At 52.9% G+C, this 22,932-nt stretch overlaps 5 protein-coding genes across 5 annotated transcripts; 2 read left to right on the plus strand and 3 right to left on the minus strand.

Annotated features, from left to right (window-relative positions):
• Positions 1-4,834: 4,834 nt before the first annotated feature.
• On the plus strand, positions 4,835-11,258 carry Triagg1_1174 (uncharacterized protein; the record flags this gene model as incomplete). Its single annotated transcript, XM_062895215.1, has 2 exons — positions 4,835-10,975; positions 11,040-11,258. 2 exons carry the CDS (start codon positions 4,835-4,837, stop codon positions 11,256-11,258), a joined length of 6,360 nt encoding a protein of 2,119 aa, XP_062759513.1.
• Positions 11,259-12,744: 1,486 nt separating this feature from the next.
• Triagg1_1175 (uncharacterized protein) lies at positions 12,745-14,296 on the minus strand (the record flags this gene model as incomplete). Its single annotated transcript, XM_062895216.1, has 3 exons — positions 12,745-13,643; positions 13,705-14,160; positions 14,242-14,296. 3 exons carry the CDS (start codon positions 14,294-14,296, stop codon positions 12,745-12,747), a joined length of 1,410 nt encoding a protein of 469 aa, XP_062759514.1.
• Positions 14,297-15,638: 1,342 nt separating this feature from the next.
• On the plus strand, positions 15,639-16,277 carry Triagg1_1176 (uncharacterized protein; the record flags this gene model as incomplete). Its single annotated transcript, XM_062895217.1, has 1 exon — positions 15,639-16,277. The coding sequence occupies one exon, from the start codon at positions 15,639-15,641 to the stop codon at positions 16,275-16,277; it is 639 nt and encodes a 212-aa protein (XP_062759515.1).
• A 382-nt stretch (positions 16,278-16,659) lies between these two features.
• On the minus strand, positions 16,660-18,740 carry Triagg1_1177 (uncharacterized protein; the record flags this gene model as incomplete). The annotated part of the gene is made up of 6 exons (XM_062895218.1): positions 16,660-16,752; positions 16,827-17,464; positions 17,524-18,114; positions 18,240-18,448; positions 18,523-18,589; positions 18,716-18,740. 6 exons carry the CDS (start codon positions 18,738-18,740, stop codon positions 16,660-16,662), a joined length of 1,623 nt encoding a protein of 540 aa, XP_062759516.1.
• Positions 18,741-20,573: 1,833 nt separating this feature from the next.
• Positions 20,574-22,118, minus strand: Triagg1_1178 (uncharacterized protein; the record flags this gene model as incomplete). The annotated part of the gene is made up of 3 exons (XM_062895219.1): positions 20,574-21,282; positions 21,338-21,646; positions 21,709-22,118. The coding sequence occupies 3 exons, from the start codon at positions 22,116-22,118 to the stop codon at positions 20,574-20,576; spliced, it is 1,428 nt and encodes a 475-aa protein (XP_062759517.1).
• Between the last annotated feature and the right edge of the window lie 814 nt (positions 22,119-22,932).

Here is a 22,932-nt window from a genome sequence, read left to right on the forward strand (position 1 = left end):
CACGGCTTGCGGGTCGTTTTGCCAACATTGAAATGAGCTGCTGTGGATACAATCCAATGTCCCGGACAAGATGCTCCCGCCTCTTTGGGATTGTCGTCGAAAGACGGAGAGCTATCAGCATGTACTTTGACGGGGGCCGTCCATGAAAGGGCCTTCCGAGTACATACGAGTTTCGGGGTTGCCACAATCTCATATGACATGTACGTGCGAGTCAGCGAATACTATTTGGATTAGTTGCACAGCCCTCCATGGTCTGGATACCTACCTAGTAGTCACACCGGAGTGGAAATATGTACCGTAGAGATACCCAAAGATGCTCGTGCTTTAGGGGTCAGCCATCGTCAGAGTTTCGCCCTTTCGTTTCGCCCTCTCCCTGGGCCAACTCTCTCAACTGTCGATGGCTCGGACCGATCACCCTTCCGCCAGGCTGTATTGCATTGCATCCAGTGCCAAGGTGGGTTTGGTTTTGGCAAGTTTTGCATCACCTTCCTGGCCACTTATATCGGTGGCCGATTCTTTCTAGCGGATAGCCCGTCATCCACTCCCCACCGCTACGGCCTACGACTACATACAGTACAGGGGGGGGGGGGGGGATCTTTCAAGATGTATCCTAAAGACAGATAGTTTGGGTTCCTATCAGGTGGGTGGGTATAGAGGCCGCGGACGCAGGTGAACGGTCCGGGTTTTGGTGGTCATGGGAGGTGTCTGCTTAGCTGTCAGGTAGGTAGGTAGTTTTTCTTTCTGCTTCTGTTTGCTGGATGCCTGTAGTATTGGCCGAAGAGTACATGTACTTGTACATGTAGGCGGCGGTCTCAAAGAAGGGCATGGAAGTTGAATCGAAATTCTCGCTTACCATGTAGGTTTGGAAATAATATGCCGGAGATTTTACCAATTATAACGGACTAAAAATAACCTCATTTGGCGAAGAGCTTGCATCCGAAAAAAGAAGTCTACCTACAGTCTACCTACGGCACGCACATTAGGACAGGGTCAAGTAAGGTAAGGACAGTCAAGGTATGCGGTTGTGGGAGCGGGGGGGGGGGGTGTTTCGGTTGAAGCTGCGCACAAGCGTTCAGGTGACCTCGGGGGAGGTGACGGAAATGGAACAAGCAGTACCTAATGAGATGATAATGAGTTCGCCAAGGATCACAAAGTTTCTTCCCTCTCGTTAAAAGAAGGGATAATACGAAGAATTTGCGGCTGCACCGGGAGACAGCCTTTTGCCCTGCTTCACAAATGACGTTGCCGCAGCAGGCCCCGTGGGGGAGATGTCACATACTGACTGGGGGGACTTTTTTCTTTCTTTCTTGCTCTTACGAAGCCGAGCCTGCCTGTGTCTTTGTTCCCGTTTGTGAGACATGATTGTGCGGTGATGCGCCGTCATCAGACGTACAGAGCAGAAGTTGAGCGTCGCCCGCCAACAGATCAGCGGTCGACCGGTCGGTCGGTCTATTCCCCGGAGGGCATCGCATGTTGTTCGCGTTGCACGGAGGACAAAAAGTATGTACAGTATCATTTGAGGTCTGCATGATTACATGTACGTCACAACATGGCCTGACAAACTTTGAGCGGCCGTGATTCGTCCCTCGTACCCGGTGTTGGCCATCCCCTGCAGGCGGTAGCACGGCGTCGGCCTCGCAGCCTTTGGGCCAGGATCCATTGCATGAATACCCTCTTCTCTCCCTTCCATGGATGGTGGAAGGGTACAGGCACATGTCATGTATGTACATACACACAAGCAGGGGAGCCGCCGGATAGGAGAGCCGCCGGACGGGGGACCAGTCGGCTTGAGCTGTGGCAAGCATGGGATTCCGGCTTGCAACACAACACAGCATGAGTGAGGCATTGCTCAAACGGCCAGTTCGGAGCTTCGTTGGATAGGGCTAGTTCCTGGCTGGCGTCCGGGGAAAGGTTGCGTGGATGTGGATGTGGATGTGGATGGAAGCTAGTCGAGATCAATTTGCAGGGCTCGAGATTGCTGGTACTTGTACGGTGCTGTACGATAGGTACGATACGAGTGCGGGCAAGGCCGCAACTTGGCTACATGTGCTAAGAGATCCTTGATGGCATCGAAGCTTTTTTGTTCGGCGCCGCTGTGGTCTGTAAGCTGCTAGCGTGCAATCTGCGTAACCCACGCGCCCCTGGCTGGTGGACCCGAGTCGAGCGAAGCGTCAAGGAGGCCATCGTGTCGTTCGTCGTGATTTCCGAGGGATCGAAGGGAAGGGCACAAGTGCTCATGTTCCTTGTTCGGACACGCCACCACCTTGTAGCCGCCCGGTCCCAAGCATGTATGTACAAGCACCATAACCTGGCTCGGAGCCTCCTGGCTATGGTGCCCTTCTATGAGCTTCGAGGGCAAGGTATCGACATGTATCCCCCCATCCTCCCTCAACCGCATGTGAAGCATCGGCATCAGCATCAGCATCAGCATCGGGCCGCACCATTGCATCGATACGGCGGTCAGCATTTTAGGCCGGACCGAGCAGAGATTTGTCTTGACTCCATGTACACATCATGTCCTACAGTGCTGGCGCTGAAGCCTCGCAGCTGCTGGCTGACAGATGGCTGTATTACCAGAGACATTTTGCATTCAATGTTGGCGTCAAGTGTCTGGTGTTTCACCTACTGGTACCTGGACACCTTTATCTCACAAGGTACGAGCACGTAGGTCTAGCTGTCCACGGCACGTTCAAGGTCCTTGAGCGGCTGAGTGGTTCAACAGGCGCCACGCAGCCAGCCAGCCGGCTCTGGACATGTAGGTACCTGTAGTCATCTGTCCATTGATATGGGATGGATCTGGTGTCTTCATGTTGTCAGCGGTCAGCGGTCAGCACCGCGCTGAGGTTACATGTAGGCGTTGCGTGAGCTGCCGTCGCTTGGATACACGTTGTACCTATGGCATCGACGACAGGTCTGTGAGCGGATGCAGATGTGAGTATGGAACAGACACGTCGACGCATATGCCCCGTTTCCAGACACGGAAGCGTCTAAAGCAGCCTGCCACTGAGGTAAGTCCCGTTAGCCTGGAAGCCAAGCCGGAGAGCTGAGATGCTCTGTACTCCATGATTTTGTAGACATTCCGCGTGGCCGCAATTTAGAGTTGGGGGGGCAAAGGCACGCGAGCTTCATGATGCCCGTTAGCACGCTTTGTACGAAACGGTCTGGCACAAACGCTCGGAGTCGGAGTCCTTGCTAACTTGAAGTTAATCAGCACGAATTTAGGTGCGGCTACGGGCACTGCTAGCGTCCATGTTCAAGTGGCTCCAGTGCTTGGATGAGCACATTGATCTCCAGTGCTCCTTGAGTGTCGAGTGCATGTATGTATCCACGACGTGCTTCAGGTGTGTTTGGCGTTTACAACGCAGGGCGTCCGTCGGTCGAGTCCTGCGTTTCCCAGTCCAGCGCAAAAGTAAGAAGCAGCCATCCAATGCATCTGCACAGCAAGCATAGCACAGTACAGCACAGGTAAAAAGGCAAAAACCCCCCGATACCCAGTAGACCTTGGTAATGAAAAAGAGAGAAAAAACCTCTTCACACCCCTTGACGTGGGGCTTCCTGGGATCGCTGGATTGGTTCACCGGAAGGGCCTTGGGGGTTGGCTGGTGCTTAGCGGGCTCTTAGTGAATAAGGCCTGGGCTGATGATGAACGCCAGCCTCCAGTTCCTGTCGTCACCTACGTCATAACTTTTTTTTTCGCTCCCCTAAGCGGCCTGGCACTGGCCCTTGCCGGGGGGGCGTTTCTGGGGGGGCGATGACATGGGGGGTTTTGTGGAAGCGCTTTTTTGGCATGCAGAGCCAAACTTTGCCCGCCAAAACCAGACCACGCCAATCCATCCATCCAGTTTCTGCGCCCCCCGTCGCGAGCCTCTGCAGTGTCTCCAAGTTTTGTTTTTGCCCCAAGAAAATCGAGGTGTCCAGCTCTGCAGCAGGCCCTTGGATCTGGAGCCTAAAGCAGCAGCGGCAGCAGCAGTAGTGACAGCCCTCAAGTCCTGTCCTGCAGCAACCAGACCAGACTGGACGGCAACGGCAACGGCACCAGCAACAGCAACAGCACAGCAGCAGCAGCACGACTTGGCTCCCTTGCCGTCTCCCCACCCCTGGCCCTGGCCCGTGGCTCGACTACCGCTACCGCTACGATACCAGAAACTGCACCGCACCGCACCGCACTGCACCGCTTGTGCTCGCTACTGTATACCTGCCGCACCGCTGTGACGTGTGAGGAGGCCCTACAGGGAAGCACAACCACCACCAGCACTGCGCTTTTCCCGCACCAGACACTTGACCTCCAAACCTCTCCACACAACCAACCCGTTTTGCCCGGTGTAGCGAGAACACGAGAGCGAAATAGAAGCCGAGGCCAAAGGGAAAACGGAGACAAGAAGCAGGAAACAAGACGGAGAGTGAGAGAGAAAGCTAAAGAAAAGCAAAGGCACAAAGAAGGAAGCAGAGTCACGAGTCACTCACAGACAGCAACGGAAAGGCAGGCGACAGAGAGCCAGAAGAAAGTAAGTGACAAGAGCCGGGCAAGACCAGACAAAAAAGCAGGAAATCAAGACAGGTAGACGGACAGACGGCCAGTCAGCCAGTCAAAGAGACCACGCAGCTGCACAGAGACCACGCAGAGGCCAGAAACAGACCCGAGAAGCCATCGCCGCACTGGCTGGCCCCTCCTCTCCGCCTTTGCTGCCCTCTCGCCAGTTACCGCTGCCGTCGTCTCTGAGCCTTTCCTGCGCCTTGGATGCTGCCGCCCTGTCCTGCGTATGCGGCATCCCACTTGCCGACCTGACCTGAGAGATCCACCGCCATCCCTCTTCTGTGAGAAGAGGCATGAGGCATGCCACGCCAGAGCTACTCGGCCGAAAAGAGAGCCCTGTTCTCGCCCTCTCTCCCCATCCCGGCGTCTTCTTCCTCAACCACAACCTCGACTGAGACTCCGTCTCCAACCTCGACGGGCCCCTGGACGCGTCGGCTGGAGCTGCCCACCGGACCCTTTACTCATTGGACCGTCGATGATAGTACCGACCCGACCGCTGCGAGAAATGGACGAGTGACGGCCAACACCTCTCAGGATCGATATGCGCATGCCAAAAGCGCAATGGCAGCACGCCGCTCTAGCTACCCGTTCTCTTCCTCGAACCCCGCTGCAGACTCGAGTCCCTCCAGGCCCTCGGTTTCGCGGCGTATAACTGATGTGAATGGCCGGGGTGCCAATGATGATGACCACCAGGATCAGGATCATGACCAGGAACAAAGTCGGAACCAAAACCAAAATCAAAACCAAAACCAGAACCGGGACGATGTCGATGCCAATCTCCATGTCGATACCAATGCCTACGCCAGTGCCAATCCTCTCAACGCAAATGTCGATGATGAGGACGATAGCCATAATTCCTCGCCCACTACTCTACGCTCCTCTGTAGTCAACGGTTCCGCAGAAGGTGAGACGCCAACGGCTGAGGGACCAAACCAATCGCAGCAGAAGCTTGATGAATACCGGGGCAAGTTGATCCGCGATCTGGAGCTGCGGGACATCTCCGCTCAAGACCTTCCCTTGGGCCAACCCGATAAGGCCCGCGTGGCACCCATTCTCGAGGATGCAGTCTTGAACTCCCCCTATCCAACCTCCTCTGCTTTTACCACCACGTCGACCGAGTCTGGAAACACAATTCGAGGAGGCATGACCCCGGCACCCATCGCTAGCACTCCGTCGTACCCTTTCCCTCGGATGGCTATGCCGCCTGGAAGCCTTGGCCCGTCAGGTTTTTCTCAGCCAGCCACTCAGCCCTCGGCTGCATCAGGTTACTCCCGTTCTCCCCAAGCGATAGCCCTCGAACATCGCGGCGTGTTCGATAGAGTCCTATCAGAGACGTCCACGCCGGCCTCGGTTTTGAATTTTCAACCGGGAGCCACCCCGCAACCCGATAACTTTGACTTCCCCACCCCTAATCTGTATGATCTCTCGTTAATGCTTTCCGCAGAGCCAGGCCTTGATGCCTGGTGGAGCACTGTCGTCCAGGTCATGCGAGAAGTGTACAAGGCCGAGCGTGTGACGTTGGCAATCCCGGCCGATACCACTGACATTGAGAATGTGCCGTGGGGACAAAAGGCTACATATAATGAGCATGAGCAGGATGACCTCAGTATGGAATACTTGGCGAGGGGCACCAGTGCCGTGCAAAGTACGGAGAACGACGCCGTCGACGATGCCGCTACCAGCCCTACCGCCGGCACACCCGTGGACGGGCCAAAGCGACCTGCTTTCGCGAGCCGTCACTCTTTCACTAGCTTCGAAGAAAATAAGGAGAGGTCGCAGGACGGACTGGTAATGGCGGCACCTCGTCGGCCTGCTTACTTGACGAGGAGACAAACCCACTCTGCGTCCATCCACACAGCGGCAGCACCCGAAAATGACCATACCAAGCTTAACAAGAGCACCCTGGAGCAGCATGACTGCATTGAAGAAGAGCAACAACAGCAACAGCAGCAACGGGACATTCCTAGCTGGGAGGCGCCTTTTGCGGCCAAATACAACGGCCATGGCAGAGTCCTCCCTGTTCTCCAAGCTCTCGATTATGAAGCCGACCCCCTGATTGACAATACCGGCGTCATGAGAGTGTTGGAGCGCGGACGGCCTGTAGCTTTGACGAGGAACTATCCTTACTTGGCGCCAGCGGCTCCGTCTGCACCACCGATGATGGGTCATACAGGAGTCCTCAGGTCTGGCCCAAGAACGCCCGGCCAAGAGCTACCGAAGAGAGCAAAGAATAAGAGATCCGACTCTGCAACCAAGCTGTCGTCCTTCTTTTCCGGCGCCACTGGCGCCGCCCGTGCCTCCATCAGAGCTAAGGTTCATTTTGGTGACACCATACTAGATGACGACAGCCCACGGCCACCCACTCCCAAATATGAAGAGTATGAGCAAACCCCTCCGTCGCCGTGGTCGCAGTCTCCGGCCCCGTCACCCGCAGTTAGACCCGATCCAAAAGAAAACCCCTTCTTCACCGATGCCACCGTTGACGAGGAGTCTTTCAACCCCGATCCCACGCCGACAGACTACACCACACTGCGCCCTCCCGAGGCCATTGGCGTTGATCACTCATGGACGGTTCTGCACATTCCCCTTTCGAATGTCTTGGCCTCTAAGCTGCAGCCCCATCCCTTCAAGCTTGATGCCACGACGATGCACCAGAAATCGCATTCGAGAAGCAGCCAATCGCCAGAGAGTACTCATCGTCAGCAATTTATGGAACCCGAGACTCAAAAGAGAGACAAGCCTGCCCCAATTGCTATCTTGTCCATTCTGAGCCCCGTCATTCCATACCCGGCCAATCTACGGCACTCGCTAGAGCATCTTGCACCCCATCTCGCCACGTCCTTTTCGCTGTGTCGGCACTATACCAATCTCGAGACAGAGCTTGCCGGGCTTAAACGAAGAAGGCCATCTACGGCTGGATTTGGTGCCGTCTCGGCATATGGGCGGCCCATTGAGAGCGCTGCGTATCTCGCTGCTGATGAGACGGCCGGTTTACAGCAGTCCTTGGCCGGGAGCATCACCAGTCCAAGCGACTATTCTGGCATTTCTAAAAGTACAGCTGATTCCCCGGCTGGCACTCCCGGATGGGATTCGGGAGCTCTGATCTATCTTGCAGAAAGACGGCAGCCTGCAGCGAGCCCAGCGGGCATCTCCCAGTCTTCGGGAAGTTATTTCAGCAGCAAGCTTGCGAGGCAGAACTCACAGCGGTCTCGTGCTGGGTCCAAGGACGATCCTTCGGGAGACGTGCGGCCGTCTCGCTTGTCTGGCAACAAAGTTCCCCAAACCCCCCAAACCCCCCAAACCCCTCAGGCTGCCATAATGGACACCGACGAGTTGGTAGATAGACACACAGGGAGCTCCGATGAACCTAATCCAAGAGACGTCCACTCCCGCAATAGCTTGGATGGGAGCGTTGACCTGGACCCCTTGGCGGGTGATAGATACCCTGAGTCTTTGAAGATCGAGCAGGGCCCGTTCAAACGAAGCCACACTCTTCTGCACAGCTACGGGGCAGACTTTGCTTCGACGTTCCAGTCCCTGCCCCCTGGCACCAGTTTGCCCGGCCGGCCCCCGTTGGCGTCTAATGTAGGCGTTCTGCATAGGAGCAGCTCATTCATCGCCTCAGCTGCTGACATGCCACCACCTTCTGATAAATTGAAGGGCCTCATTCTAGACTCGCTACCCGCTCAGGTATTCGTTGCATTACCGCAGACGGGCGAAATTGTTTGGGTCAATAGCCGTTATCTGTCCTACCGAGGACAGACAGTGGCAGATTTGTCCGCAGATCCATGGGGCAGCATCCACCCAGACGAGCGCGATGAGTACCTTAGCGCCTGGAGCCACTCACTGCGAACTGGGGAGCAATTTTCTAGTACCGTGAGAATCAAAAGGTTTGATGGCGCTTATAGGTGGTTTTACGCTCGTGCAGTGGCTTCCAAAGACAAGCGTGGGGCTGTTGTGCAGTTTCTAGGTTCGTATCTGGATATTCATGAGCAGCGCATAGCAGAAATCAAGGCGGCCCGCCAGCAGGAGGTCGAGGCCTCGGAAGCGAAGCACCGCCTACTGGCCAACCTGATCCCGCAAATCATCTTTACTGCGACCGAGGAGGACGGCGTTACATTTGCAAACGAGCAATGGCTGTCTTACACTGGCCAAAGCTTTGACGATGCACTGCGCCTGGGCTTCATGGATTTTGTTCACCCAGAAGACTTGGCCAGGTGTCGCATTCCTGCTTCCCAGCCGACATCTCCACCTTCATCATCAAATCGAAAAGATAATGGGAGCTCCGTTTCTAGCGATACCACAAACACTCCCACTGGCGCAACAAAGGAGCGTCTGGCGCAGTCTCAGGGTCATGGACGAAAACCGAGCAAGCAGGTTGACTCCAGCAAAGAAACTGGCTATCAGCTTGCCAATCCCGAGATAGCAGAGCTCGCCAAAAAGGGTGTCATCAAAGTTGGGACAGACTCCAACGGCAGACTATCCTACACGACGGAAGTGCGACTGCGTTCAAAGACTGGAGAATATCGGTGGCATCTCATTCGCTGTGTTGAGATTGACACGATTGACTTTGGTAGCGGCGCGAGTTCCTACTTTGGTTCTGCCACGGATATAAACGACCACAAGCTTCTTGAGGCGAAGCTCAAGGAGGCCATGGAATCAAAGGGCCGTTTCTTGAGCAACATGTCTCATGAGATTCGTACACCCCTCATAGGGATCTCAGGCATGGTGAGCTTCTTGCAAGATACCACGCTCAACGAAGAGCAACGCGATTACACCAATACCATTCAGACTAGCGCCAATAGTCTCATCATGATTATCAACGACATCCTGGATTTGTCCAAAGTAGATGCGGGAATGATGAAGTTGAGATATGAATGGTTCCACACTCGTTCGCTCATCGAAGACGTCAACGAACTCGTCTCGACCATGGCCATTTCCAAGCGGCTTGAGCTCAACTACCTGGTCGATGCGGATGTCCCAGCGTGGGTGAAGGGAGACAAAGTTCGGATACGCCAGGTTCTACTGAACGTTATCGGAAACGCCATCAAGTTCACGTCGGAAGGAGAAGTTTTTAGCCAGTGCAGAGTATACACTGGGGACGACTCAACCGCGGGAGAAAACGAAATCATGCTTGAATTTATCATCACTGATACCGGTCGTGGCTTCTCTGAAGAAGAAAAGGCTCTCATTTTCAAGCCTTTCAGCCAAATCGACGAGAGTAGCACTAGGCAGCACGGTGGCAGTGGACTTGGTCTGGTTATTTCAAGGCAGCTTGTCGAGCTCCATGGCGGCAAGATGGAGGGGACAGCAGTCATGGGCCAGGGCTCAACATTCACGTTCACGGCTCGCTGCTCGCTACCTACGCTCGAAGACCGGCCTATAATGCCAAGTAGTCCAGGGTCAACCGCGACACTCGTGCCTCCCACATCTGCCGAGGTCGAGCAGCGTGCCCATGATGCGATGCTCCCTCCCACTCCAGCCCACCGTGGGCACACCGGGGATGTTCCAAGTTTTGTGGGTGGCGAGTTGATTTCTCCTGTGGGCGATTCAACGGGAAGCTCCAACCAATCTCCCCACTCTGGCCAGTCGCTTGTTACAGATCGGTCGTCCATCACATCGATGAATACGGGACTGGCTCGTTTTAGCGAGGCTGCTAAAGCTAGCGGTCAAGACCTGTCACAAATGAAGCTTGAAATGCCATCGGATCGGAGTTCAGCAGCACGCAGCGCAACGCCGGACAAGAAGTTGCTGTCTGAAATCTTCCGCCCGCCAATGTATCTGATACTGATCATCTGCCCACAAACACACAGCCGCGAAGCTACTACACAGCACATCGAGATGACGCTACCAAAAGACGTACCCCATCAAATCACGGCTGTCGCTAGTGTTGAAGAGGCCGAAAATTATATCGGCGGCGATGACCCGATTCGGTTCACTCACATTGTCATCAACTTGGGCGAGGCGGAGGCGGTCATAAGCGTCATGGACCAGATTACCAAGTCTCAGAAGATGGATAGCACAATGATCCTGATTCTCTCGGACTCGGTTCAGCGTCAGGAAGTAATGAAATACTCATCCGGCACCAAATACGAGCAGCTTTTCTCGGATAACTTGGTCAACTTCATTTACAAGCCCGTTAAGCCATCGCGCTTTGCAGTCATCTTCGACCCGGATAGAAGACGGGATCTGAGTACCGACTGGAACAGATCGACGGCACAACAAATGCTGGAGAGCCAGAAGGCAAGCTCCCTCGAGCTTCAAAAGCGCATGGGCAACAAGGGTTTCAGGGTTCTTCTGGTGGAAGATAATCCGGTCAACCAAAAAGTAATGACCAAGTTTCTGATGAAGGTTGCCGTCGATGTAGACATTGCAGTTGACGGAGAGGAGTGTGTCGAGAGTGTCTTTTCGAAATCCCACAGCTACTACTCTCTCATATTGGTGAGTTGCTTATTGGCACATCTAACCCCAAGATGGATTTTTGTTCGACTAACATGTGTCGCAGTGCGACCTCCACATGCCACGCAAAGATGGCTACCAAGCCTGCCGAGAGATTCGGGAATGGGAACGTGCGTGTGGCTTTCCTCAGATGCCCATCATTGCGCTCTCCGCAAACGTAATGTCGGACGTTCAGGAAAAATGTGCTGCAGCGGGATTCAGCGACTATGTGACGAAACCTGTGGACTTTATCGATCTCAGCAGAGCGATGTCCAGATTTTTCTGACCCCCGGTTCTCTCTTCTTTACATAAAACTGGCTTTCCTTCTATTTCATAGCCCACAGCTTGTGCTGGGCAAATCTCATGGACGAAGGTTGACGGCCTGTAGAGGGTGTATATGCAAAAAATCCCTCTCATTAACACCTTCTTCTTTCTTCCTCTTCTTCTTCTTCTTCATCATCATCGCAATTATCATCACCTTCTTCTTTCTTCATCTCTTCATCTTTCTCTCTCGCTCTTCATGATTAACCTGAGACAGCTGAGCAGTCATGTGGCGTCGCGTTCTACAGCAGGCAAAATCATGTTTTGGAGGATCTTCTTAACGGGCTTCTTGCCCACTTGGCCCACTCTATGGGTGCTTTTAGGGTCAGATGGAAAGATGGAAAGGTTGTATTCATTTTCGGTTCCCTTCTTTATAGCCTTTCTTTTTTTCCTTTTCATAATCTTTTTCTACGGAATTTCTTCTCCTCTCTGTTCTTAGCACTGGCATCAGATTGGCAAGACAGGGGAAAAGACTAGGGAGGCAATTATTCAGGGCCACGGCTGGTAAAGACTGGGCAAAGGGTTAATTAAATAAAGGACAGGAATGGACGGAGCTCGTTTTGTTTTCTTTAGGCTTTCTTTTATCTCGTTTTTTCAAGGGGGGAGCGGGCATGTTGGTCAGAGTGACCGCTTTGTATGCACGATGGGGCTGTGTGTTTGTTGTTGTTTTCTACGCTGTTCATATTACGGGATTATATTCTAGCCTCTCATCCTTCATCCGTACCCTTCTTGTGTTCTCCTTCTCTTCTCTTCTTTCTCTTTTCACTTCTTGACCTCGTCGATTTGCGTGCTGCATGCTTGCTTTGAGTTTGGTCTTTTGTATTAATTTTTGATCATTGACATTGCTGTTTTTTCAAGAAATAGGGCGGGCGGAAAAGGGGGCGGTCCTCATGGCCTTTCCAATACTATGATTTGAAGGGAGGAGAGGACATTCGGTTTCTTACTATAGATGGATAGGGGGCAGTGGGGAAAAAAGGGTGAAGAAAAATGACTTTTTCTTGACATTTGCTGGATTACATTGGCTTTGGGAGATTTTGGGCTCTTTTTTGGCTGCGCTTTGGGGGGGATGGGATGGTATAGGTATTGGCGACGCGATGGCAACAGACGGCCGAGAACACGCAAAAGGGTTGGTAGTAAAAAATGGCCATGGGCACAAGGATATGGTTTAGCAAAGGCTTAGCATCAACGTTGATATTTGTGCAAGAACTGCCCCAAGCATCTCTCAACCAAGTCTTATTCGAAACGGTGTAATGTCAAAAGTCAATGGGGGTTCATAATCAATCTAACAATAAAGATAAAGCACAGCGCTTTTTGGTTTCCCACTCAGAAATGCCAGACAATCCAGTCTATATAGGTATCAAATCACCCAAAACAAAACAGTACCAAAGTCGCTTCGTCTGAACGCGTTTAGCCTAGCCCAATACAAGGACAGTTTTTTTTTTCGCTTCTTCTTAGTATACGCTTCCTCTGACACTCTTCTCCTCCCTTTCGACCTCGTCTAGATCCTCTAACTCGGGCTCATGGTCCGCAGCGCTGGCGTCCGGCCCGGGCTCATCTCCAAGGCGGTTAGCCAGTGCGCTGCCAGACTTGATTCGAGAATCCAGGGACGCCATACGGGCGCGACGCATGCTCTCGTCGTCCGATGCCTCGGTGTCACTACCCGCAATCGAGGGGTGGCCTGAGTACGTGCCGCCGGCATCCCGTCCAACGTGCAAACGCCCAACGCGCAAATGAGTAGCCTTGATGTGGCGTATCCGATCCTCCGCGGTGATGAAGGAAGGCGTACCGTCGGGAGAAGAAACGATCTCGTCAAATGCCCGAGCCGCTTCAATGTTCACCTTCTTCTTGGATTCCTTCGGGGATTCTTCGCCGTCGCCCTCATCGGAGCTGTTCGATACATGGCGCTGCTGTCTCCTCAAGGCGAGATTCGTGGCAGAGCCTTTCTCCTCGTGCCGCGGCACATGCGCTGCCCTCTGATGGCTGCTGTAATGAGCGGCGTGGTTGCAGCCATTCGGGCAGCCTCCCCACCGGCGAACAGCAACGAAGCTCTGAGTATGTTGCAGCTTGAAATCATCTTTGGCGTCCTTGGCATCCTTGGAGCCCTCGCCATTCTTGGAACCGTCGCCATTCTTGTCTTCGTCGTCCTTTTCCTTGTCTTGGAGGGCCTGTGTTCGCTCCCTTCGCAGCTCGGACCAAGTGCGTAGCTTGTTCTCTAAGTTGTACTTTCCATTGTCTTGCTTGCGCATGATGAGAAACTCGCAGTGGTTAATGTTTCGAAGGTCCTCAAAATACTCGACAGAAAAGTGATACCACTTCATGAGGAAGACACGGGACATGAGGCCGTGAGTGACTGTACACCGTTCGTTAGATGCAATCATTCATAGCGAGAAATGCCACGGGATGAAGCTCACCTAGGACACACACGCTGGCAAAGTCGTCCTCGCCAAACTGGCGCCACAGGCTCTCGTTGAAGCCGCTAACCCGATCGTAGGCATCCGCAGCACTCTCTCCGTCGGGGATGCGGTAGAAGAAGTGGCCGTAGTCGGCCCTCTCCTGCCACATGCGCTCCATCTCGGTGCTGCATGGCTGGAAGTTGCCAAAGTCCTGCTCCCGCAGACGAGGCTCCTCGTAGACCTTGATGCTGGACCGACGGTAGGGCGAGGGTTCGGGGTCGTCCGACGTCAGGGTGGCCAAGATGCCCTCTGTGGTCTCTCGTGTGCGACGATACGGCGAGGTGAAGAAGTGGAGGGTGTCGTCTGGGCGGAGCAGCTTGCGCAGGCGGCGACCGGCCTCGTGGGCCTGGGCCCAGCCATCTTGCGTGAGCTTGACGCGGTGATCGGGGATCGTCTGGTGTATCTCGCGGTTCTCTGGACGCTCGCAGCGGCGGTCAGTTCATGTTTGGGCCAAGGGCATCGAAGAGACGGGGGGGGGGGGGGAGAAAGGCCTACTGTTGCCCTCGGATTGGGCGTGGCGGATGAGGATAATCAGCCGCGGCTTTGCCATGATCGCTATGCGCACGTGCGGGAATCGAGTGAGATGCTGAGGCTCAAGATGGGAGGCCGAAATCGATCGATCGATCCGCGGGACTGGCAGATATTAATAGATGGTGGTGGGGTGAATGGTGTGTTTTGTAAGCGTTGGTGGGATGATAGTTTGGACGTTGTCTGTGTTTCGAAGTGCTGGCGTCAAACACCCCTTGTCCCGAAATCGGCGTCCAGAGGAAAACCAGGACTGGGCGAAGGAGGCAGGAGAAGATGAAGCAGAGGGAGATGAAACAAAAAGACGGCCAGAGTTGAGAAGAACGGTGAGTTGTTGAAAGCGACAGAGGCTGGGCTGTAGTAGATGCAGGTGGTTGGTTATAGTAGATGGGCATTGAAGGTGGCGGGCGGCATCGGGCTGTTAGTAAGGCTGAGGTACCGATCAATCACCTAACCATACGCAAAGTACCGGTCCCTATAAACTCGCTGGGAGCCGGCAGCGTTTGGGCGTACACGATACAGCAAGTGTGTTGATGGAATCAAACATGGACAATGGGATTGACATTAGCATGTACCCCGTGCAAACTGTAATCAGCGTCTCCTCCACGTGGCCGACGAGATTTTTGCCTCAAGTGACTCGGTTAGTGGTCCTTGAAGCTGTCTTGGAGATGAGGAATTGCTTAGAAAGCTGCCGGACGGGAGAAGCAGGAGGCGCTTCGGATGTGGCGCAGCTGAGCGATGGAAGTTTCGAGGCTGTAGCACATTATACAATCCTGGCCTTGGTACCTACGGAGGCAAGGAGGCTTGTAGCAGATGTATCGATAACATGGAGTCACTGTCGCTAGTATCGGATATTTGACGCAATAGTCTCTTCTCACAAGATTCAACACCATGGATGATAAATCACTGCATTCATGGCCTCAGAGATTCTACCGCACTTGGGCGCGCATTGAATCTTGTAGCGGCCCAGATCTCGGCTTCCGGCGCTACCCCTCCACTTCTTGATAATAAGGCCCCCAAAGTCCCTGTAAACTCTACTCGGCCTAGTGCCTTCAGCAGGCACATCGGCATTGACAGAGAGCCGTCATGGCTGCCTGTATTTTGTGATGGATTTTTTCTTCTACTACCAGCTCTCACCAGACAAACAACATTCCATCCTCCATCGCCAATTCGCTCCTCATCGCATCGAAATTTCGTCCACAGCTCTATTTAGACACTCGCCATCTCATTGAGCCCTGAAAACAAACCCTCGCCTCGCTTTGCATAGCTTCTGCCCACTCGGTCGCATCGCGTCGCAAGCATCACAAACCTAACTACCAAACCACCGCTTCTTTCTCACAAAAAAACAACAACAACAACAACATACCATGTCCGCCGAAGGCCCCGAGTCAATCCCAACCTCCGCCGACCCTCGCTCCAAGCGCCCAACCAAGCGACGCGCCCTCACCCCCGTGTCCGCCCAAGCCGCCTCCGTCGACGCCCTCTTCGCAAAGCCCGACCAGGAGATCCGCGTCCCGTCGACCCTCGCCCTCGCCCCCGGCAGCAAGCGCCCGCCGCCCCCCGAAATCGTCACAAACGTCCAGGGCTCCAGCGCCGGCGCCGGCTCCGGCGAGTTCCACGTCTACAAGGCCGCCCGCCGGCGCGAGTACGAGCGCCTGAGGGAGATGGACGACGAGGTCAGGCGGGAGCGCGAGCAGGACGATTTCGAAAAGGACAAGGTGGAGAAGCTGCGCAAGGACGAGGAGAAGACGAGGAAGAATCGCGAAAAGAGGGACAAGGCCAAGGCTCGAAAGGCGAACAAGGGCAAAGGAGGAGGCAACGGCAACAACGCAAAGGGACCCAATGGCAATGGTGACAAGATATCGGCGGCGCCTGGAACGGATGAAGCCTCCCAAGAAAACAGGAAACCAAACACGAAAGAGAGTGGAACCGATAGAAACGGCAGTGACAAGGCTACCAGCGCTTCCACGGAACCCGTGGGCCTCGTCATTCACGATGACGACTGATAAGGAGAACGGGCCCGGGGAAAGGCGGAGAAAGCAAAACAAGGCTGGATATATGACCCGAAGAGATTTCTCTCGTCGCCTTCTCGAACAGAGTTGGTAATGTTGTAATAATATGATAGATAGAAGCAGTGATACCCGTATAGAATGCCATTTCATAGATCTATGTGTCGCCTCTTCCAGCGGCCCTTAGTTTAATACCAATGTCTATTTTGAAAATTTTCGGTTTCCCCCTAGATTCGTCTGAAATTGCTCCCACCCAGTCCCAACAAGTGTGGGAACGGGCTTTGGCGCTTCCAAGCAAACCTGACATGCTATCCTCCCTGACCATGGCTTCTTGAGGGCGCCGTTCACGTCTTCAATCCTCAATCTTGCACCCGCTAGTTTAGTCCTCACCACCTCCAACTCCAGGAGCACCACCTCCCTGTATCTTCTTGGCACTGCAGATGTCGTCTACTCTTAGCAACAAACAGGCAGCCTAGGAATCACAAAGTTAGCTTGGGTTGCTCTGTTCGGGACAAGAGGGGGTTGATGAGCATCGCGGCAACATACCTCAATAGCGGTCTTCAGACTCTGCAGCTTAATAGCTTCGGGCTCCCACACGTTATACTCAGTCATATCCGCAATGGCACCAGTATCGCCGTTGACACCCCATGAGCTCTTGCCTTCGGCTTGCTTGGCGCGAAGCTCTGTCAGCACGCGAACCGGGCTCTTGCCGGCGTTCTGCACCAGCGTCCTGGGGATCACCTCCAAAGCATCGGCAACGGCTTTGTATGGCCACTGCTGGACACCCTCGACGCCCTTGGCCTTTTGGGCCAGCCGGACGGAGACGGCCATCTCGGTTGCGCCACCACCAGGTGATAGTCGGGGGTGGAACATGACGTTTCGAGCAACACCCATGGCATCCTGAAGGTTTCGCTCAATTTCGTTGAGGACATCTTTGGAGGGACCTCGAAGCAGGATTGTGCAGGCCTTGGGGTCCTCGCACTTTGTGAGGAATGTAAAGTACTCGTCGCCAATCTTCTCAATCTCGAACAGACCGCAGCGAGTGCCGACGTCTGACTCTTGGAGATCCTCCACTCTGTTGATGATGGTGGCGCCTGTAGCACGTGCTATTCTGTTGTTGTCCGTCTTGCGAACTCGGCGGAGGGCCGTGACGTTGGCCTTCATTAGGTAGTGCTGGGCGAGATCTGATGGCAACATTAGTTTTGAGTTCCCCGGCGTGTAGGGGTCATTGGATCGAACTCACCAGAAACACCCTTTTCGGTAATGACCAGATCGGGCTTGACAGATAGGATGGTATCACACAGTATCTTGATCTGCTCCTCCTCGATCTGCAGAATTCGGTTCCAGTCTTCCTCCTTTGTGATTTCAATGTTGGTCTGGGATTCACCCTTCTTGTACTCCAAGGGGCAGTCCAGCAGGACGATTCGGGGGTTCTCGATGCGTCGTCGCATCTTGGGGTGCGTGATATCCTTGTTCAACATGAGGCCGTCCAGAACTCTGCTATCCTCGATCTCGCCACCAGGGACCTTTTCGATACGGGCATATCGCTTGATGTCCACCTCGGTCTTGCCATTGCCAGCTTCCCAGGTAACGGTCCGCACAGCCTTGAGAGCAAGAGAGCACATCTGATCCATCCATCGAGAGACGAATTTGGTGCCGATCGAAGAGGAGATGAGCTGGGCCATGGCCTTGTCGTCATTGACATCGATCGGCAGGGAGATCTCGTCGATAATCTCGATGGCATCCTTCAGGGCACGCTTGAAGGCAGAGATGATGACGACGGGATGGATATTACGCTCGAGTTGAGGGAGCGCCTGTGCCAGGATTTCTCCAGCTAAGTCAAAGTCAGAACCAAACTTCTTTCTCATCTCATGAGTCTCCCCCCTTTTTTTGCCCCTCCCCCCTCTATTCGTTGGGCCATTCTTTTCAGCAAGTGGGAGAAACGAGAACCAGACATACCCAGTATAATGACTGTGGTGGTGCCATCGCCAACCTCTTCGTCCTGTGTCCGGCTGAGCTCGATCATGCTCTTGGCAGCAGGGTGGGAAACTTCGATTTCTCGGAGAATGGCGTGGCCGTCGTTGGTCAGGACGATGCCGCCCATGGGGTCGAGCAGCATCTTCAGCATGGCCTTGGGACCGAGACATGATCGAATGATGTCGGCAACGCTGGAATAGAAAACAAAAACAAGTCAGCTGGGTTTATTCGGCTTTGATCGACATGGCGGGTTGCATCAACACACGTTTTGGCGGCAGCAATGTTTGACATCTGAGCTCTCCGTCCGGTCTGTCTCTCACCAGCATTGGTGTCTGCGAGCAATGCGTCAGCTTACAATCACAGGGACCAACATCAAAATCCGTCTCGACCCGCGTGTCGAGCAGAAGTCACCGCCTCTCCCGTGATAGAATGGCAGGGCGGGCATTGGGTAGACGCACTCATAACCAACACAGGGGCCTGCATGGTGGGCTATTTGCTTCGCGCTCGGCGGCTCGCAACGGGGTGAAAAGAGGCTGTGAATGGGTGAAATACAAAGACAGCACCTGAAAGGAGCTTTGGATCAGACTGGACGCGCCTCCAAGAGCAACAGTTGGGAGTCAGGCCAGGAGCAGCTTTTGAGGTGGTGGAAAGTGGTGGTTTGGAGGGGCGCACACTAGAAAAGTTCCCACGATGCCTGGCGGGCTTTGGTGGGGAGGCTTGCAGTTGGCCAGCTAGAAGGTTCACCTAGGCGGTAGCTGCCAGCACTTGGCCTGGTGCAATGTTAACCCGGCCCGCAAAAGGGTAAAGGTACAAGTACACCGTCCACTGCATCAGTTGCCCCACGCAGGACGTTTCAATTTTGGTGAACTTTGCGATTATACTGATGCCTGTTGAGCCACAAGGATCGGAGCGAGAATTTAAAGCGGTGACGACGGAAGCTGTTTGTATTCCCTTTCTTAATTCGGTGTATCTATGCATCCAACCACGTAATAAATAGATCGGAGGCATCTGATCGGGGACGATGGAAGAGGCACTACCCAGTAACATCGCCTGTACCTCCTCATGCTCTGCGCAGGTACCGGTACTTGGAACCTCTCCTTGGATGCCCCAATCTGGCATTTGTCATCGATATCCTGAGGAGCCACCGGCCAATTAGAAGCGACCTCAGCTCCTCCATTTGCCCAACCAGGCATTCGCAGAGAGTGAAGCTCATCCCTCTCCCAAGGTAGTTGGCAAATATATACAAACGATGCATTTATCGAAGACTACATCAAATCTCCATAGGCTATGCATGTAGAGGCTGCAAGCAGAATTCCAATACGATCACAGGCGTCTCGTGGTACCACAGCAGCGTGTCTCAGGTGGCATACAAAGTTCCTAGTCCGCTCGCCATGTTCCCAGACTTGATCAGCTGGACATACGTCAACCCAGAGTAAACAGAAATATTTCATCTTTTGGGCACCATCGGGCCGAAGATTTCGTTTCTTGGTGTTTCCTCCTTATTTCTTACTCCTTTGGTGACACTGTTAAAGTACACTGACTTTGTGTTGAAGTTAAAGAAGCCCACGATGTCCAGCCGGTACTAAGACACCTGGCGTTCGTAGAATCAGGTAGAGTGATTGTCTCTGATGCAATCTATATATATATATGAGCATTCAATTCGTTTCAAGAACCTGTATCTTGCTATGTGACGGCAAGTGAATGTGTGTAATGACTCTCGACATGCACTTCTAGAACCATCGTCCAGTCACTTGATGCTCCTCGATGGCATTAGAAAACGAAGTCACACACCGGTGAACGCGGCTGAGTACATCACATCACATTGAGAAACTCTGAATTTATGACACAAACGACTAATTACTAGGTACTGCAGAGATTGGGAAAATACTCCACTCGAACAACGAGCTACAAGGCTCCAACGTCTTCACCGAGATGCCCAGATAATCAATATGTAGTCTTTCATTCCCTGGCGACGACGCCTAGCTTATGCCCGACTGCAAATGTTGCTCTTCCAAAGATGAGTCTAGAGAGAGCTCTTCTAGCGAGAGCTCATCCAGCGAGGATTCATCTGAGGATGATAGTTCCTCCGACAATTACTCTTGGCAATCTACAAACTTAGCATTCAATAACCATTCGGTCTGGCATCGTCTTCTACGGACGCTCATCACTTGCTCAAGCGACGTTTAATCGTATAAAAAGCAAAATGGTATATTTCGACCCCCCAAACTCAAGACCAACCCACAAGACAAAACAGAACCCTAAGCTACTCAATTAATCCATCCAACAAAACCAAACTTTCGACGCGGACAGAAAAAGCTAACAGTCCTCTGAATGGACTTCGTTCCTGAGGTTCGAACACCTCCGCACATCGCTTGATCTCTTCGCCTTGTGAGGCACCTTATCAGGCTGTCCAACCTTTCTGTCTTGCTTTGGGGCTACGTGCTCCCACTCGGCATCAATCTTCGGAATTGCGTGGACGAGACACGAGTTCTTTTCCATGTCTTCCTCTATCCTCTCCCACTGCATCTCGTCAACGTCAGTCCGGAATCCGAACCACATTGAATCACCGTCGCTGCTCTTCTTCGACGACGCTATACTGGGCACCCCATCCCGGCTGTACCGAAATGCCAGCCCCTTTCTCTTGTCGTAATTCTGTGAATCCTCCCGCACGCTATGTGGAACTGTAATGTCCATGATGTAGTCTCCGTGCGTCTCGCTCTCACGGACAGGACAGTAGCTCCAGGCATATTCTAGCGTCTCTATCTGAGACTTTGGGATTGCGATGATGACCCAGGCTTCGTCTTCTTCTTCTTCTTCTTCTTCGTCTTCTTCTTCTTCTTCTTCTTCTTCTTCTTCTTCTTCTTCTTCTTCTTCTTCTTCTTCTTCTTCTTCTTCTTCTTCTTCTTCTTCTTCTTCTTCTTCCTTGCACATATCTGGTGCTGGATGATGTCCTAGTTCGTATGCTCTGAGTGGTCTGCAGATTTTGAGCCACACCCATGTGGTGACACGGCCAAACCGGTCAGGCCTTCACAGAGCTCATGTTAGTCGAGCTCAAAATCACCATTCATAGCTGTACTTACACGTCGCATTCATATAAGGTGATATTTCCCTCGCTGGCATCGAGACACACACTGTCTGCTGGCTCCACGGTGGGCTCCCCAGGCACAGAACCAAGGGGCTCTCCTTTGAAGTCGTTGTGAACCTTGATTCTTATGAAGCCGCAAAAGTCCATCTGCAGCTTTCTGTAGCCATAACTACGGCAAGCAGATTGAAGAAATAGCCGTAACGTGTCTTCTGGTTCTTGTTCGCTTGAAGTTTCCACCGGAGGCGCAAACGGATTGTCATTTGCCTGCCTTAAGACTGCCTGCAGTCGTCGGCTCGTATCTCGTCTATATCATCAGCGCGTTAGCTTCAGCTTTCCTTTCAAACAAGCTTCAAACTGTAAGCTTACCTCTGGCTCGTTCTTTGGTGATAGTGGTCTCTGAGAATTTCTCTTCGTTGTTTCAGACTCTCCGCCCAGAATCTCTCTTCCACCTCCCCTGGAAGCATCATCTCAGGCTCAGGACCACCATCTAAACTCTGGCGCATGCTCGGTTTCACGCGAAAGGCGTCATCTACAGCTCTTTGTAAGCTAGCTACAGGAGCATAGCATGGCCGGTTGTGCGCTGGCTTCTTCTGTTGTTGATCCTGCTGCCTCCTGCCGAGGCTAAAAGACACACCCGCAAGGAGTTTTTCTCTCACTGACATCGTTTCCATCTCTCCGTCTGTTGGTAGGTGATTCTCTCTCAAGCTGCTTTCCATTTTTCTTTTCTTGCCGCTAGGGTCCTCGTCGTGATGAAGGGTGAGAGCGTGCTTGGGCATGATGATGGAGATGAACGATTTGATATTGGATATGTGGAGGAAGTATGAACAAGGTTGACTCAAGATCGGGATGATGGAGAAGCGAAGATTTCAATTTAATTTCCAAGATCTGGAAGGTGTTCAAAATATTGAGCAAAGTGAGAAGTGGGCAGCTGGCAAATCATCTGTCGATTCACTTTGGCATCAGATTGCCAGCTCGCCACTGTATTGAGGGGTATGGAGGGCGTTTTTTGGACGGCAGGACGGTTCAATAATCCGTCAGATGTTGTTCAGCAAAAGGCTTTCATATGCTCAGCTTTTTGGGTTGAACGACTAGAATCAAGCTGGGATAATCCGATTAGACTAAACAAAGAGCCGAGAGGTTAGTGATGCTGTATGTGTATCGTTCTCTGCTCTAATATTTCTCTACAATGAGGCATGTAACATTTGCAGCCATTTCCAAACGGCTCCGTCGATAAGATTTATAGATACATGTATTCTTCCGACTACGTCAACAGAACAGCGGCAACTTGTAAGTGTTAAAAGTTCCCGCACCGCGATGTCTCATCTTGCATGATTTACGGAACCAGGGGTGAGATTTTGCAATTGTCTCAAAAAAAAGGAAGTCTCTTCCTATGATAGCGAATTACATTTTGCAGCTAACTTGCTCATGGAAAGACATTCTCTTTGAACAGACAAGGATAGGCCATCTGATCGCATGTCCGTTCATTTCTTAAGGTGCGCTATTGATCCGAGCTGCGACTAGATAAATTGATGAATAGAGAATAAAAAGGGGAGTATGGCATAAATTATATTCAAAAAAAGGGGGGGAGGG

The sequence above is a fragment of the Trichoderma aggressivum genome (assembly GCF_033847375.1).
Source record: "Trichoderma aggressivum f. europaeum strain CBS 100526 chromosome Unknown scaffold_003, whole genome shotgun sequence".
Classification (NCBI taxonomy): domain Eukaryota; kingdom Fungi; phylum Ascomycota; class Sordariomycetes; order Hypocreales; family Hypocreaceae; genus Trichoderma; species Trichoderma aggressivum.